Below are 18,974 nucleotides of genomic sequence, written 5' to 3'. Positions count from 1 at the left end.
CAAGCATACTTTAACGGGTAAAATGAAGTGGCAAACCGTCCTGGCTTTGAGTATGAGCTACAGCCATACTCTGATGGGCAAAGTTAAGTGACAGACCATCATTCCTACTTAAATTTGTGCTAGAATGACTCTGTGACAGCAGAAATGTGCATAAACTACTTACGGTAGGACGTTTTGCCAAAGTAGGATGGTTTGTCAGAACACCGGATCTGTTTTTTTGACATATTTGCAGCGGTTGAAATATGACCAAGAATCTAATTGTGCTGGCAACTCTGTGAAGCTGTACTACGGCACAGTGGTGCTCGACTTTTACACTAATGTCACCGTATTAAGAGGTTCTCTGTTACAGTGCTAACACGCTGATGTTTTGCATGCTAACATTTGCTCAGTTCAGCTGAAGTTGATGACAATATCAGATGTAAACGGGATCACCTGATTATTACAGTCTGTCCTGAGAGATGTGTAAATATGTACAAAATTGCCACAAAGTTAAATTTCAGGAGAACAACCAACTTTTTTAACTCTATCGGTGCTGTGTAAAAGAATCAGTAATAAAAAAACTACAATAATAAATAAATAGTTGGATGTATAGCTTCTTTAATAAAGCAAAATAAGCTGTGTTTGGTACTGCTGAAGATAAATCATCTGTTGCAATACAATACAACTTTATTGGCATAGCACATTTAAAACCAGAGGTACACCAAAGTGCTTCACAACATCCAGTAAAAGCAGCAGCAAAATACAAATGCAAATGAGCTAGCAGGTGGAAAGCATTGATTAACAAGCATACAAATTAAGCAGATATCAAAATAAAACTTCAAAGGTAAAATCAATACAAAACATTGTTCAACAAAACAGAAGAAAAGGGGGTTGCATGAGTGTACACTTACAAGAAGCGTGCTCTAGATAGCCGGGAAGGCTGAACCGAATAGATAAGTATTCAAGGATTCAAAAAGTCTGCATCGAATCAGACATGCGACTAGCTCGTGGGAGATTGTACCCAGAGGTTAGGTGCAACTGAAGCGAAAGGATGGTCCCCTCTGGTCTTCAGCCTTGGCCTGATGATCTCAGTGCTCTACTAGGAATATACAGGCTGAGAAGATCAGTAAGATAGCTAGGCGCAATTTTATTTATGATGTTGCTGTTTAGCCTCTCTGTGTGCAACTCTTTGGTCTGTTTGCGCCATCAAAAGGACTTAAATTCAAAACTTTCATGAACTTTTTCCCCACACCAAATATCTCCGTCAATGGATGATTGTGCTACACTTTAGCTTCAAAGCTTTAAAACCTTTTTTCTGGCAAAGTCACAAAGCCTTTAAAACGTTTGATTGCAGTTGTTTTGTTACAGTAACTATTGAATTTAAACTTTCCCTTCACTTGGAAATGAGCTTCAAAATTACTGGCCGGTGGTGTTACCAAGATGGTTTCTGACTGGCTTCTGGAAAGACTTTGACTTTAGTGCTGAGGGGGAATCTAGAGCTAGTCATGAACCCAGTTACACAATCACAGTATATATTATGTAACACATCTGATCATGTGGTAATTTATCAGCTACAATTGTGGGCAAAAATTGGATAATGAAAGCTATTTTGGCCTTTTTGTAACATAAGCAGTGTTCTGAACAAATTAGGAGTAGTTTTTGTTATTTTAATTGCAGACTTTTTAAAAATTTTCTTAAGTGAGTCATAATTGAGGCTTCTAAAATCATTGGTTTATCCCAACATGTGCTTCTCGTACACTGTGCTAAGTGCACACTGGCATTCCTCAGGTCATACTCAGATACGAGTTCCAGTAACAGCAGAACATGCCTGTGTTTTGCTGAAAGTTAAGCACCAATAAAGTCCATAAAAGAAAAGCCTGACACAAAGAGGTCACAATAATAATATCTTGCACTTGTACCAATTACTGTACTTTCTGACATAAATGCCCCCAAAAATTTGAGCTATGCAGTAATCCCCTCATGATGCCTCTTAAAAATTGTGACAGGGTTGTGAGTTTTCTACTTTAACGCAAAAGTCACCTAGACCTTTGGATACGCATGGAGAGGCTGGAGAACGGTGCTTTTGTTCATTGCTATTAAATAACTGTGAAATGACTCAGCACAGTTAATCAGATATTTGTATTTTTCCACATCTTGTAAATTGAAAACTGTTGATTGCTTCCTCCACTCTTCTGTGGAACAGTTTACACTTGCTGTCCTGCGGTTTTCAGTTTTATGCATGGCGACCTCGGGTTTGTGCAGATGTGGTGGAGGAGGGAGAACGACGGAGGGAAAGGGTGGGAGAGTGTGCGATGCACATGTGTGGGTTTTTACCGCCACTGGGGTAAAACAACATTAAGAAGAAAGCCTGTGTTCTGCCCCCAGTGCCACTGAAGCCTCAGCATTGGAAACAGCTGCAACCTGCTCGTGATTTAAGGGATGCTTACCAGACCCAAACCCAATCCACCTGTAGAGGAACAGGAAAATAGTTGGGCTTTAGTAATAATGGAGGGGGTCGTTATTTACGGACCACAAGCCCCTGGGAGTGAGAATGAGTGTTTGAAATAAAAGGTAGTGTGGACATTAAGCAATTATTTCTAAAAAAAAAAGAATGTTTGTATTCTCTCCTTTTTTATTTTTTATTTTTTTAAAAAGTGATTTCCTGTCTGGTAGCCTTTAAAAATAGCTTAATCTTCTGTCTGGGAGCTGAATGAGAGGATTGGACCAATCCCAGTCTCCCCACTTATGGACTCTCAGACCTTGAGGTGTGTTCCTGCAATGTGGATTCTCACTCGGTTGTATCCTATTGTCATACTGTCGAAACCATTATGTGTCTTTCTGTGAGTCTACATATTTGCAGACTTCTCGAACAGTCTCATCGCAAGGAAACTTGTGATGCTCTAATATTATATCTATAAATGAGCAGCAGCAAATTACTTTGCTGCTGCTCTGCCTTTGCAGAGTTTTAATGTTTAAATAGGATTTACCGATCTGTTCTCACTCCCAGAGGTAAAATACCGATGCCGTCAGAAGGTGCTGGTGTCCACGAGCTTACCAGTTTTGTTTTTTGTGACTGTGCACCTGTCCACTAAGAATGTTCATTACAGTGCAGCAACAACTATGCACGCACCCCAGACAGCAGACTTTAGAAGTAGAAGCATAAGAAGTATAACAGGAATGACTCCTCAGCTGTAGTGTCTCCAGCTGTCTGTGTCTGCAGCAGAAGTATAATCAAGGCCTCAGGAGGCAGGAGGGGTGGAAGTGGACTCAAACACCACTGTCGACCAGGAGTCTGTGGTGCATGGGAGCTTTACGGTTTCCTGCTGTTCACCTTTGCTTACTTACTTAGGTTTGAAGTTAAAATTGTAAATTGGGTTTAGTTATGTCCCTTCATTAATGCTGTTGCATTGAAAAAATACTTTTGATGGTACTCGGTGCATTTAAAAAGCAACACTTAAAAGTCCTGAGCAAGAAACCATGAGGGTTGGAAGATCTGTTTCACTATGGCTTTGATCAATAGTGAAACAGATCTCCTAACACGTAAGCCGAGGACACTCTGCGGTCTCCTCTGAGGTGACATTGACAGAACAGCCGTGTATGATCTACGATGAGAACAGGCTGGATTTACATAATATTCATCTTAGCAGTAGTTTGCTAAAATGCATAGCCACTTGACAGTCATAGGCAGAATGCTATTAATAGACCCAAAATATAACGTCCTAAAAAGGCAACTGTTAAACATTGTTTGTACTGATTGTATGTCCCATGTGGAGCCCTCATTAATGCACTACAGCTGTGACTTCCATTAAGTCTATGAGGGTTTAGTGATTAGGCCCAAGGTGGGAGATTGAGAGACTGATACCAGCTTTTCTGTTTTCTCCAACCTGATAAATCAGACTTGCAACTGGTCCTGACTGAGAAACAGCCCAGCACATAACTCCCTGCAAAACTTCTGTTTGTTGTCTTAATCCTTTTTTTAAGGACTGCAGGGAGGTTTTGCTTTACTTGGACAGAGCCAGATTAGCTGGCCCCCTGATTCCAAACTTTATGGTAATGAAAGCTAACTGCCTCCTGGTTCCAGCTCCGTAAGTTTTATTTGGCCATACAGATGAGGGTGATATTGCTCTTATCATTTAGTGCTGCATCAATAAACTATGTGGTCAAGCAGTCACCAAAATAGCTAATATGCACTATAGCAGAAATAAAGCAGCACTATTGCACTTTTTAAACCCTTCCTTTCCTTAATTTTTTTCATATCTACACTTAATTTGGGAGATGGATGGAATTTATGCTAATAGCATTAACTATTAGCGACTCATCTCCACAGCTCTGGCTTCAATCGCCCAACTTTTCTGTCTGCTGCGCCACGGGTGCTGATATGTCCGTCTCTATGCCAACTTTCCCTGCCCGTATGGCATCCACCTGTCTGCCATCTGTGTTTGTCTCCCAGGAGTGCTTTCATATCTATCTCCTGGCAGAGAGGGGTGTGTTGCGTTACACGAGGGGGTGTGGGAGTAGAGGAGGCCGTTAAAGTCTCTCAAAAACAATATGTGAAGACGAAGAGAGGAGCCAAAGTCTGTGCAAACGCAAACATAAGCTCACCCTTTCTCCATGTACCATGATGCGACCGCACCAAACGGAAGGCAGCACGAAGCATTCTTGAGATTCCTTGTGAAATTGTGCCAAAGGCTTACGGTTAAACGTGCGCCCAGCTCGGTCTCTACCCACCTCATGGTGAAGAAGAGACTAGTGAACAGAGTGAGGCGTGATCGAGTGGTGGCTGAACTTGCTGAGAGTTTCATCTCAGACCAAATCTTTATCCTGCAACTGAGGTGTGCTGGGGTCACTGACCATTTGTAAAAAAACCCTCCTCCCTGAGCAGCCTTGGTCCTCTCATAGGTTGTTTGGGACAGTAGCCTGTGGCTTTGGATTTCTCCGTTTAATCTAATACACTTGGAAGTTGATGTGCATTTTTGTTTGTGAATAAAAGACAAAACACAAGTGCCAAAGCAATGAATGGATTAAATGGCGTGTTTATAATCTGCTAATATTAGCAGTCAGCCTAAGCAGCTTACAGTCTGTAGTAGGGTTTGAGTTTACGCTAAAGCCAAAGAGTGCATGTGGACATTACAGCAATATCTTTTTATTTCAAATTTGTTATTATTGCATTTGTTTTATTTCATTGCATTTCACTTTGTCTTGCCAGTTCTTTGAATTGCACTATTCATTAAAGTGCGACATATTTAATATTTAACTGACTGATTGGGGCAGCTAAAGGTTATAATGAATATAGTTAGTGTTTACAACTGGCAGATCCACTGTGTAGTATCTCCCTGCAGTGTATTAGCCACTTCTCCATGTCATAAGAGTTTAATGTTAGACTATCCTGCAGGTCTTTAGTGGATTTGGACAATGCCTACATACCCATCTGTACCCATACCTTTAACTATTCTAACAATTCCAAAATTCAGCTCTTAATTCTCATCATAACTGCGTATTTTCTCATGCACTGTGGAGAAAAAAAAAGTATCAAGAAGGTAAGCTAAGCAGCCAGACATGGTTTAGTTTGAATGATCTTATGCATTTCCATCTATACTCGCATCACCAGAAGCTAACGAGCTCTGCAGTGCAAAACAAGAACAGCACTGCTGCGAGATCAATTTCTGTGTGTGAGTCAGAGGTATACCAGATGGCAGAGTGACAGCCTGTGGCAGTGCAGTTGTGTAGGCTCCCATTGTGCTAATGGTAATATGGTAATGTGTTTTGCAAAAAATAAATAGATAAATAAATTAATAAATATTTTTTGATATACTGGGTCAACCTGGAGATTCATACACAGTAAACACGTAGTGTGCTCTTTTTTTTAAACCTAACCAGCGAGCCAGTGAAAAGGCTGCAACCAATGATTATACTTACCTTCAGTTAATCTTGTCTCCTTTATAAATAAAAGTGTGGAAATTATAAATTCTCGGACTTTATTCATTTTGCTATTATTGGTCTGAACAGCAGTCCAGAATTATGAGGTGTTCAGTATATGATGTCACAGAAAGACTGACATTTGCCTGGGCTTGTAGCAAGCGTCTACATTTGGTGGAGAAGTGAAGAGACTGTTGAAGTGTTGGAACATCATATTCATAGATGCATCATTCTCATCGCAGAATAAGGACAGGCAGACTAGTGTGCATGATTAAATCTGGCCTCGGCTGCTTTGGGCTTATTTATGGGGGTCGTTTGGATACCTAATGTTTCTTTGCCTCGGGCATTGTCTCTCTGCGGTGAGCAGGCCGGCGGAGAGCTGTGTGGATGGGATGCACCCCTGTCTCTTTAGTGTGCGAGCTCATTGTCTGCTGTCACGTGTGTGCGTGTATGGTGTGTGCTCGTGTTTGCTTTTGGCTTAATCAGCAGTGCTGAGTTCAGAAATTCCAGTTCATCAGAGAGAGAGAAAGAGGGAGAGTCAGCAAGATATGAGCAAGTAGGAGAGAAGATGGAGGTTTGGCACATAATGGTGTGATTATACGATAAAAGGAAGGATGGTCATGAGGAAGAGGGCTAAGGAGAGGAGAGCTTAGCAATGAAATGCTATGTTGTGGGTCGAAATCAAGGCGAGAGAAAGCCATCCATAAAGCTGCATTCATGTGTTGTGTTCCTTTTGTTGTGGCAGTGTTACTGTTGGCCAGTTGCATTGTGTCAAATCAAGAAACGTACCTTTCATCGCAGCTTTGCTAACATTTCTGCACATTTCTTTATTACTGTTCTGTGCTGTGATTATCTAGAAGGCAGTAATAAATTACACCGTTGCCAGTAAGATGATTTCTAGATGGTTTTGTATGTTGAATTCAAATCTGAAAGTAGATTTGAACCCAACATTTCAAATTTGGATAAAATCTGTGTCAACAGAATTTATGCAATGATTAGACTCCAGTTCTAGTTATCCTGGTTTCTTTTCCTTCTTAACTTTTCTCAGGTCCTGTGTCGGCTCTTTGTGGAATTCTTTCCTTTGTTTCTTTTGACATGATTTACAGTTAAGAGTTCATCTGCTATAGTTTTTTTTAGGCCTGCTACTTCGTCTTTTCTCCCCCACTTGTCTAATTTCCTTTATTTCTAAGGACATGCTGCATGACGTAAGATATGGCAGGTTTTTTTGGCTAATAGCTCTTTGGAAATAACCTTGTTGGTGCAAAAATGCTATTTTATATCTGACAAACTGCTTTATCTTTGGCATTTTTAATTGATTCAGCTAAATAAATGGGAACAAATGATACTTTTGCCACGTGCTGTACAATACAAGAATGTCTAGCTCCTTGTAAGCAAAATGTAAAGAAATTGTAATTCTTTTCATTTATCTCTGCATGTAAACAAGCTTAATATAATTCGGTGTGTTACCACTAGTGTATATACTTGAATTCTTCTTCATGCTAGGAAGGGGAGACTTCCCTGTGTCTCTCTCCTTCCTTCCTTCCTTCCTTTCCTCCTGTGAGGTGCACGTATGCAGCACCACTGCACAATTAGCAGTTAGCGTTATACATGTGGATAGCGCTACATAAGTCACGAGTATTAAATTGTTTCCCTACACCGACCAACTTTATGTCTAGAAACTGAGAGTGAAGCCCTCACTGTCTAGCTGCTTTCACATATGTACATGGGAAGACTCAACTAGCTGTCTTTAACCTGGCAGCACACACGTACAAGGTGTGTATCATGCTCGCTATACCATGGTAGAGTAGCCCGGGTTATTGTCGTGATGCCTACAAAGTGAATGTATGTCCTTTGCGTAAACCAAAAGTGAGAATGTGACTCATGCAGATAGTTTGTTTTATGATAAATGTGATGAAAGATTACTTTTGAACAGTACACCAGCACACCTGATTTGCCTGGCTGTAGTTCATGTGTGAAAATGGTTTCAGTATGCTTATGGATGCTGACCACAAAAAATACAGTGGCCTTTTGTTTTTTGGATCTTTCTCATTGGTGGAGCTGGAAAATGTGGCCAAAAAAACACTTTTGCAACTGGCACAGTTAAACCATGAAGAATACATTTACAGGCTGCAAAAAGATCTTGAGTATGACGTTAAATGTTGTGTATAGACCCTTTCCCTTAAGTTGTGGTTGGACAACCAAGTTTATTTTTATTTATTGATTTATTTTTTAAACCATAACCAGTGTCCAAATGTTTAGGTCCACTTCGGATTTTGTGTGTTTACTGCTTCACCTCCCTGCATTGACATCTGAGATCACACCGATAAGCCAAGTAACATTTGTTTTGTGGACGACTGTAAACTCTCGCTGTGGTAAAGACTGCTCTTCCTCTTTGGGAAACTCTCCATAAAAGCTGGAGGCTCCCTCTGTAGCCTGCTGCTTGTAAACCCCGAGGGAAACATTAACCTGAGGCCCGCTGGCAGAGGCCACTGTCAGAGCTGAGAGCGCGTCTCGGCCTGCTCCCAGCACAGCAGACACACAGGAGAGGCCCATTTTCTTCTTTTTTTCCCAGAAGGTGGTGGAAGCTTTACAAAACAGGCTAGGCCTCTGCTCTATCACTTTAAATGGCTTTAAGGGTCGTGAAGGTGTTTGGGTCACTCTTTCAACATCTAAACTGTTGTTTAGATTAGTTGTTTACTGTTGTTTACCGTCTAAACAAGTAATTTCAACAGTTTAGGTGTACTGGCATAATTTTTTACACACATTTGGTGTCCCCAGAAGGCCAATCTTCATGTCTCATTACTGACATCCTGACTTTGTTTAGGGTTAAAATGGATGATTTTAGCTTTAGAGCATCTCAGCAGTGTTTTTAATAGAATATCATGAATTTTTTGTACATATTTGTGTCAGATCTACTTTAATGTTAATGTTGGATGTGTATGTGTTAGTCCCCGCAGGGAAATTACTCCTCTGCATTTAACCCATTCACCCAGTGAAGCAGTGGGCAGCCACCAATGCAGTGCCCGGGGAGCAGTGTGTAGGGACAGTACCTTGCTCAGGGGTACCTCAGGGTAGCTGTTCAGTGGAGTCGAACCCCCGACCTTCCGATCATGGGGCAACCACTCTACCTACTGCGCTATCCCTGCGTTGCGTCATTACAGCATGTCCTTGTTGCTCAAGTTTTTAACTCTTTGCTCCTTAAAGATGACATGTGAGGACCTCCCTTGTACCTTTAATAACTAGCCAGCTTGGAATCTATCACAAATGACCATTAGAATAGGTTTGGGGGTTTTCCAAGGATATCCCTACTAAGGTGATCACTTTTTGTTCTGGAAGCAGGCCAGAAATATGACAGAAACTGCTGAGTTCCTATAAGAGAAACAAGGTTGACCCCTATTGGGCATCCAAGAGGGGAAAAAGTTGAGGCACATAGTGCATTTCTGGTAGGGACGTTATCAGGGCTTTGCGTGCTATATGTGAACTGAACATATAAATATGACCTATAGACATGAGCATTTTATCCTGAGGACCTTGGGACAGTCTCACCAAGCTGCTAACATGACTCTATACCCCGAGTCCACTGTTGAGTAACTTGACTGCACACAGGTTGACCCTTCCCATCACAGCTGGGAAACCTCTGGCTCAGTGGTATGCACCAATTACAATGTTTTTCCGTCTTCCTCACCAGCACCCTTTACCTGTGATTGCAGCTGCAGCCAAGTGGATGACTCAAGGTGACTCGTTTCTGTCTGCGGGCTGTGAGCAGGGCCTCGTTTCTGTGATGACAAATTGGTGTTTTAAATTTGACCTTCAGTTCAACCACTAAGTGACTTCATTTCCTAGCACCAGTCCTCCTCTGTTTAATGTTATTTTATTGGTGCAAAAATAGAGACTAGATTATTAGTGAAAGTTTTACTAAAAAGTCCTGTCATGTGTGGAAACTGCAGATCTTTTGGAGCGAGGCTCCTTCTGTTTTACCCTCCTGGCTTTTACTTTCTCCTTTCTTCACATGTATTCTCTGCTTTTCTCATTAAACGGTCAGATAAATATTGGTGTGCTCAGGGCCTCTGTTATGATATTTTTATCGTGTGTGTACATGTAGGAGATGTAGATGTAAACACTGCCTTTTATCGTTCCCCCCCGGTGTAGCGATAGCCAGCTAGTAAGTAGACTTTAGAAGTTTATTTGACAACAGTGATTTGTTATTGTGCAGCAGAGTGCTGCGAGCTTGCCCATGATGAGTGCACTTTTGTACAAAACCCAGATTGGGGCTTCCTCTCATTTGCTCCATTTTCTTCCTGTCTGTTCTTGTCATTTCTCTCTGATCTCCTCCCAAAAACACACCCCACCCTCTTCCCTCTGTTTACCTTCCCTTCATGAAATCTCTGTAGCCGAAGTTCTTTTTCTTTTTTCTTTCTTCCATTTTTTTTATTACGTGGCTTCTAGGTCTCTATTACTGTGTGTTTCTTGTGCTCGTAGTCGCTCCATCCTTATGTAAACACAGGCAGCGACTTTTAGTCTCGCTGTCTGCAGTACGTTTTTAAAACTTTACCAAGAAAGGTGTGTTAATGGACGTGCTGCTGGCTGGGTGGCTGGTTTGGTGTTTTTAGTGATACAGAGGGAAGTCAAACTGACCCGTGTGTTCTGTTTCAGATGAGAAGCCCGTCCAGGAGGACGATGGGGTGGTGTGCCAACATCCCGAGTGTCCTGAGCGGCGGAGGGCCTCTAAGGTAAGATCCTTAAGGCTTGAAAGGCTGTGCATGGACACATTTCACTTGCAGTGAGATGGTATAAAAATGATTATTGGCGTAAGTCTATGTCTGCAAGGACAGGCTGCAGGGAATGCAGTTTTTATACCCAAACTGCAGCTCCTCCTGGTAATGTCTATGTGTGAATGCAAAGCATCATATTATTTATTCCTTACATTAATTGGACTTTAGCACAAAGTCCATACAAGCTCTGAACTGGCCACCAGTTAGTTTTAAGCAGTTAAATGATAATAACACAATTAAAATTATTTCAAGCAATTCAAGCGTAAAAATCCTGGTTTCCAGCGTGATGGAAGAAAAGATCCACACTACTGCCACATCGTCCAACAGCCGAGTCAGAAACAGTGATGGAAAATCATGTCCGCAGACACAAAAATTAATCAGGTTACTATATGACTATATTGAGGTGTTTTGATTTAGCTAACAGTAGCCATCATAATTTGTTTGTAATGTTAGGTTTTTACAATATTTTCATAAAGTCTAACAAGCTTACTATTATTTATTTATTCAGCGTTATGCATCCATGTCACCTGGTTTTACACCCGTGTACATTTGTGAGTAAATTTAAAGTCGTCAGCAGGTTGATGTTATATATAATGTGCTTATTAAATTTTTGTCTTGGAGTTTAATGAGGAAAAAACAAAATGATGAAAGATACCAAAATGCCATATACCTGCATTATTTCTTATGTCCAGCAGGGGGCGAGTACTCTGATTCCAAAAAGAAATAGTCAAAATTAGCCCTTGTTTCTCTAACTATGACCTCAGTAAACACTAAAGTTACTGGTTTCTTATCCTACTGCGTTCAACACAATTCTCATTTTAAAATGTATATATATATCTGCACAAAGAAAACAGACTTGAGACTGCGTACATGTAGCTGTATCCTGGCGACAATTGACTCTTTATTTACTGTATGGATTGTGCATGAAATGGAGTTGATGACTGAGCCTTACAGATGCTGGCAGGTGTACAGAGCAAAGGTAGCCATCCACTTGTGTTGATGTAGTTCTATAACAGACAGCTGGACAGGAGTGGTGTCAGGTCTTGACTTTATCTTTTGGGACTAAAAACAAACTTAGTTCCATGCTACACTCACGGTAAAGGAAGTACTTGGGGCGGATGGATGAATCACCAAAAAGCCTGACTTGGACATAGAGACCGCTGTATGCATTCCACTTCCTTCTGACAGTCAGATGGGTTTCTTTAAACCATAATGATAATGGTTGTTTTTTTTCTAACCTTAACCAAGAAGCTATTATTTTAACCATGATGACGAAGGTCCTCTAACATTAACAAACCAGTAATTTTAACCACCACACGTTTCCCCATCTTTAACAAGTACTTATTTTAACTCAGACCGTGAACATTCCTCAACCTGAAACAAATCTTTTTTGCGCCTAACCTTAACCAAAGTTAACCTGGTGGGATTTTAATACAGATATCAGAGAAGTAAAAGCTTTTGTGTGACATTCTGAGCGAAGCTACACGGGATGTGATTAGTAAGACATCCAATGTCCAATGTCTTAAACTACAAATTAAAAAACTTTGTAATGAAAAGGCACAAACCCTGACTAACTCCTCTTGGCCTGAGTGTTTGAATTTAATTAGATTTAGCCTGACAAAATGCTGTTGTGGTACAGTACTGCGAAAGGCGAAGCAGAGTGGGAAATCTGCTTTTCTTCTTCTTTAGGTGTTAAAAGTGGCGTGAGTCTTGGGGCTCTGTGTCTGGCCACCAGACTGTGAAATGAATTATTCCTTTGAAGCCACTGGTTTCTGAAAATGGGAGTCTGGCCAGAAGACCAAGGGAAACCGCCATAGTGTCTGGCTGGTCACTCGCTAACTCTGGTTTGTTTTAGTTTGTCTGCTCTGCCCTGACATCTCCCTCCTGCCGCTAAAGCTGGGCATTAGACAGATTTCCTATTGAAATGAGATGTTGTCTCCTACTGTCCTCTCTGTGGAAACAATGGAAAAGGAAGATGACACGGAGAAAAGATTTTGAATTCAGGCAGGCCTCTGGAGAGAGAGAGAGACGAGTTATATATAGTTTTTCTCCATGGCAACTGAGAATAATGAAATGGGGGAAAGAAGAAAGATACAAAGTGCTTAACCTGAACTATTCACACTGTCTCTTTCCTTTCTTCCCACATAAGTCTCCAAAATCCACTTTTCCTTAAAGACAAAATCACTTCAGACTGTCTGGCCCCTCTTGCATGACAAAGTCTGTCCTGTTTTTAGGATTTGTGTGCCGAGTTGTAAATGAGGCAGGAGGCTTTCTCCTTGGTCAGGGTCAGGCTTGACGTTATTATGTAAGGAGATTATAGAAGGGCTTGTATCCCAGTGCGGACTGGGACAGACGGGAGGAGAACAAGGCTGACGGCAGATACAAGGTGTACGGTCTTTTTAGGTAACACAGAGGCTTTTATTTACATTGTGTTTCAAACAGTTATCACCTTCTTCAGATAGCTAAGCTCCATTAAACATTCAGATGTTACTAAACTTCTTCATATAAACTTAAAAATAATTCAATTATTTGTCTATTTTCAAGTGACGGACTAAAAAAGGAATCCAACACAAGTGCTCACACTGCAGTTCCTCCGATGCTCATCTCCAAAAGCAAATCAAACCTGTAGACTCCCACGTGTAGTTACAGCCTAGAATATATTTTTTTGTTTCTATGCTTACTAGCAGCTAATTTCACCCTTTCAAATTACTTTTTTTTTAATAGCACAGACTGTTAAATGGTTTCCAGTCGCTCTCTGCTTTGTGACTTTAGGTTAACTAATTTGATTTGCAGGACCTTTTGACCATGTTTGTTTGTAGTCTTTGTGACTTTGAGTCCTTTTAATACAGCAGTTAAAAAAAATATGGCTTGCTGTGCAGTTAATTGTGCAAACAGACCAATGAAATTTGAAATCAATGAATCTATAATCTGATGGGTTTTTTGTTTTGTTTTTTTCTTTTCTTTTTTTTTGAAGATGAATTCAAGTTTTAGTTTTTTGTGTTAATTTGGTATTTTGCTTATTAGTGTCTCAGCTGACTGCAGGTTTCACCAATCTTATAAACGGTACATTGCACAATGACTGAAACTAGCACCACCGAATATACAATGGGCTGGGAGGTCAGTTCCTTGATCATTAATATGCAAATTCTCATGTCCATTGATCAACCACTACTGATCAAGGCCCATTGATCAAAGACCACTGATGAGGATGTCTACATCCTGGACAGGGAGGAACGCTGGTTTGAGTGCGGAGTCAAGGAGGCCATTTACGTGAAAAGGGAAAGACCATCTCTTAATCGAGGAGGGGGCCTAAGGGTACATCTTTTACCATCTTTCAGTAATGCTGTGATTGCAGCCATTCCCCAACTCTCTGTGAATGGTACTCATGGCCATTGATCAGCAGTCTTTGATCAATGGACCTTGATCAGTAGTGGTGGATCAATGAGAATTTGCATATTAATTATCAACTGACCACCCAGCCCATTGCTGCTTCAGTGGTGCTAGTTTCAGTCATTGTGGAATGTACTGTTTATAAGATTGGGGAAACTTCCAGTCAGCTGAGACTGAAGCGATCACTTGGATGAGTGACAAAACGTTTCTCCCACTAAAAGCGCTACATCCAGATCAACAGAATCAACCTTTTGGGATTTACTTACCTGGATGATTGAGCATGCATCAAGACACTTTGCTTTGAGGGGTTTTTGAAGTCTGTACAGTGTATACAGTACTACACCCATATTAACTCCTGTTCGTGAATAAAGCAGAGATGAACTCTACAGTCAATAAGTGCACTTGAATTGTATTTCTGTTTTACTGCTAATATGTAATAATTCCACTTTCAAAGTGTAAATATTAACAAGAGTTTATTATATTGAAAGACTTAAATGTGCTTAATGGAAAAAGTGGAAGAAACTAACTGCAAAGTGTGCAATATCTACATGTAAAATATCTACAGACTTTATCTTAAGTCCAAAGAAATGCGTTGCATCTGTTTGATTCAATCTTGTACCATCATTAAAAACAGGTTTTGTAAATATATAGTACTCTATATACTAGACACATTAAAATTAAGCCTCTAAAAGCCACCTGTTGGCTGTATAATGAGTAGCAAGTGAATGGTTTCAAATGAAAGACATTCATTGAAAATATTGTTTTAAGTGAGTCACTGGTGTTATTCTTGCACCTCGATCCTACACTGCCTGTTTCTGCTCTAGTGAGGAGCGGATAACCCAAGATGTCACAATTCCTAACGCTTCTGGTAACTGTATACTTTAACTTAAGAACATTGAGGGTGAGTCATTTTACATTTTTTGGTTTCCAGATCATGAAAAATCATTTTTGTTGTGTACTGGAAGATGTTGTGATATTATTCATGCTCACAGCTGTTGCTCAATAGTAGAACTTGTATTGTCTGTAACAAGCTTTAAGCAGCAGGGGGCATTTCATGGCCGCCCTGACCTCCAGGTCTGCTGCTGCTTATTCTCCTCCAAAGCTCAGTCTGACTAGCGAGAGCCACATTTCTCAGAAGAATTTGAGCATAAATATATCCCTCGACTTTTACCCACTCCACCCACGAAACCGATTTAGACACATCAAAGAAAGCATTTTTTACTAAATAAAAAAAAACACATTAAACTTTTATATTTCACTTTAAGAGTTTTTGAAATGACTCCCAATCATCTCTTTGATATGTCGGCAGCTTGGCAACAAGCTACACTGCAGGCACAAATGCATAGAGAGAGAAAGCGAGTCTTGGACTTGTAATGCTCTTTTTCAGCCGTTTTATTCCCAGGCAGGCTTGCCTTTAGTCTCCTCCTGCTATATATCAGCTCCCTGGTGAGGCTGTGTCACTTCTAGTCGCAGCATGACTGGCTGGGACTTGAATGAGTCCACCTGGGCCATAATTTACTGGAATCACACCAGGTGTCACCCTGTACTTGTGCTGCTGTAGCTCAGCTGTGCCACCACGTTGAAAAGCAGAGCTCCTAAAGGTTCCTAAAAGGATTTTAAATGGCCCAACACATGTGCTTCCACGGGTTTTTTGCTGGCGTGTTTGGATACTTTTGGTTTCCTTAAGTCAGAGGGATTTGAAATCCGTCTGCAGGTGTCTGTCTGAAAGATAATGTTACGGAGTGGGTTCTCGATTGAGGTGGTGGGATACGGTAGTGCGTGCTGGTTAGTGCTCACTGCTAGTCTGAGCTTGCTTGCTGGATTGAGGTACAGACAGAGAGGAGTTTATTGTCCCCCTCCTCCTTCGCTTCTATCCCACCGGTCCCCTTTATTTCCCTCCCTCCCTCCTTCAGGATTGACATGACCAGACAAGATGACTCGCAAGGCGTGGGTTGCTTTGCCAACGGGCCCCTCCCAGTCCAAACAGCTGGAGGCACAGGGATAATGTGTAGAAAGTGGAAATTGACAGAAGCACAAAGGATGAGGAAATGTTTAAGTCAGCTGGATCCCCCTCGGTCTCTGTACGTACATTGTGTGAACTTTCAGCTTCTCTCTGTACCCTTGTGTCTCCAGCTACTCTCTTCCAAATAGTTGCTTTTTAATGTGCTCCAGGTTTGGACAGATCTGGGTAAACGGCATCATTTTTTTTTAGGCAGCGAGGACATGAAATAATTCTCAGCAAGATCGAAACTAAAGTGTGCTTTTATTTATTGTTGAATTGAAGTAGAAGTGAGTTTATATGACTGCTCCCTTGGAAGGCTTCTGTAACAGGGATTTTGATCTCAATGGGACTTCTTAGTTAAACCAAATATTAGGAAAAGTGGCAATAGATTTGCTGATAACATCTAGATGTAAAAAGATGTATGAATCATTTTAAATGCAGTGGAAGAATTCCCTCTGTCCTGACTCATGATGATATGGGAACCTTATTGAAATAATTACACGAAACTAACATCAGTGCTGTATTTTACCCTGTTTTTCATCGTTTTAGAGAGATTGGAAACTCTCATAGTTGCATTAATTTGTTGCACCTCCTTCTTCTTGAATTGTTAATGCCTCCAGCTGGAGAACTGGCACCAACAGCTTTTTTTTCTATTTCTATAAACCTAATATCTGAATAACATCAATGTAATATCCATTTTCTTTAGTCAGTTTAATGTGCACACAGTTAAAGTTGCTCTGTATTTGGACATGTGGAGTACATCTCATTTAATCACTCATGTTTCTGGCTGGCTTCCATTTTTATAAAAAAATTTCTCTTTTCCCTCTTTTGTTCCCACTCTTTTATGTTTTATGAGCAATCCTTTGCTTATGTTTAATGGTAATTAATTTTTATTAGTCACAGTCTTATGCGATATACTTAGACAGAATCACCTTATTACTCGCAGCTGACTCATTCAGTCTGTTTTTTCTTTTAGTGGCTATCAGTTCATTTTGTCACGAATGTTTCTTTTTTTATAAGCACAGACACAGTGGATCTTCAGATTTGACCTTGCTTTCTGTTCCACTGAACTGCTCAGTTGAAAAGTCACACTTAACCGACACTGACAGGGACCTGCCGAGGCTGCTAAGTAAACACGTTCATTTGGCTGGATGCCTACTTTCTGTATCTTTGAGGGGGATCTAGGGTGAAGGGTATTAGGCATTATTTCCTGGTAGAAATGGCTTTGGTTCTAGGTGTCATAAGCCCCTTTCAGACATACCCTCCTTTCATTAACCTCAGTGTGTCAGCTGTATGAATGAGCAGTCTTGTTCTTGTTGGAAGAGGCACAACTGCAGTCTTGCTATGGGACAGTAATGTTTGCTTTCAGTAAAGGACAAGTCTGAACTACATATAGTAACATTACCAAACAGGCACATCCTCCCACATGCATCTTTGTGAGTTTAATTCACTAGAAGATGTGTTGAACAGCAATGTGTATATAATGACATTTTTTTTTTAAAAAGTATCTCAAAACACTGAAAACAAACACCTGAGGCAAACCAATGAAGAAAGACAAATAAGAAAAGCGAACAAAGTTAATACTCCAAGAGAGTCACTCTTTGTGACATTGATGAAAGAACCAAGCTAAATAAAGCAGGTACTGACAATAACTGTGGCCATAAAGGCAATAAATCTTCTGCTCATAACTTAAAAGGAACCTACGGTATGTCTAAATAACAGGACACCATCGTATGATTAGTGAAGCCAGCAGTATTACATACCCAACATCTGAAAAAGGCAGCATATTTTCTCTAACAACTCACCACTTGCCTAATTGTTCTTGAATCTTCAGCCTGGGAGGATTCACAACTTTTTCTGTAAGCTCATTCAGCATGCATGGACTCTAAAACAGCTGTTCTACATTCATACTATCCACTTCTTCTGCTCATTTTTCTGGATTCATTGGGTCTTTTAGGAATTTCCAGTTAATGTTAGAAAATGGGGAAAATGGCTGTGTATATTTATCAGTTTTTCCTTTGCCTTTTTTCACGTCATGCAGCTTCTTCCAGTATCTTCAATAGAGAGCTGCTGATGGTGATTTATCTCTGGACACAACATGCATTATGTTCATCAATATTCTTCACAGCTTGTATTGTAATTTAGACATTAAAGTCTTGAAAAAGATGTCAAAGGATGTGACCTCAGCTATATAAACGTTAGGTTCTTGGAAAGTTTACTCTATGAAGTAACGAGAGACCATTGATTGAAATGGTGGTCTAAAATGCTTTGGTTATTCCAGAGTGAATTGAACATTACAGGAGCTGAGGAAATGTTGCCTAATTACATTTCAATATGAAGCTTAGTACTGGGAAAACTATGGTCGTAATTAGCTTTTTAGTCCATGCTTTACATTCAGAGATGAATACACTGATGCTGTTCAGAATCACTATACTTCTACTTTTTTACTGCTAAAGCAATTTTCGTTGTTAAGATTGTGATGTAATTGGTAAAAATCAACTTTTACTAGACGACCTTATTAACTAATGCTATAAACTCACCAAATTCACACAGCTTGGCTAAGCTACAGTTAGGTGACTAACATTATCTAGCTCTAACACTAATTAGTGGTAAATGGCTAGCTCTCCAAATTACTTCATCAACTAGTGTGGCCCACTCAAACAGTACTGATTTTTACCAACCATAAATTATGCTGTGCTGCAATGCAAAGGTTTCTTAATCACAATTGCTTACTGAAATACTAGTCGAGGCTTGGCTACGCAGTGTGTAGCTAATGCTGCCTGCTTACATCATTCATGATGTACATTTACATACAATAGTGTCATGCAACAGGGCACTTGTTGATATGTGCGGTTTACTGGGTGTTACTGAGAACTCTAAAAAGCTCAAATTATGGAGGATAATAATTAATGTCA

At 40.3% G+C, this 18,974-nt stretch overlaps 1 protein-coding gene across 3 annotated transcripts in view; it reads left to right on the top strand.

Annotated features, from left to right (window-relative positions):
* Positions 1–18,974, top strand: part of plekhg5b (pleckstrin homology domain containing, family G (with RhoGef domain) member 5b) — a 78,819-nt gene that overhangs the window by 17,496 nt on the left and 42,349 nt on the right. For all 3 annotated transcript variants that reach the window (XM_005918838.3, XM_042219308.1, XM_042219309.1), the window contains exon 2: positions 10,549–10,625. In XM_005918838.3, coding sequence (XP_005918900.1) covers positions 10,549–10,625 — 77 coding nt within the window. The remainder of the gene's footprint in view (positions 1–10,548; positions 10,626–18,974) is intronic.

Source organism: Haplochromis burtoni, unplaced genomic scaffold, assembly GCF_018398535.1.
Source record: "Haplochromis burtoni strain Fernald_Lab_line unplaced genomic scaffold, NCSU_Asbu1 Contig_31, whole genome shotgun sequence".
Classification (NCBI taxonomy): Eukaryota; Metazoa; Chordata; class Actinopteri; order Cichliformes; family Cichlidae; genus Haplochromis; species Haplochromis burtoni.
This window is presented reverse-complemented; position numbering and strand designations above follow the sequence as displayed.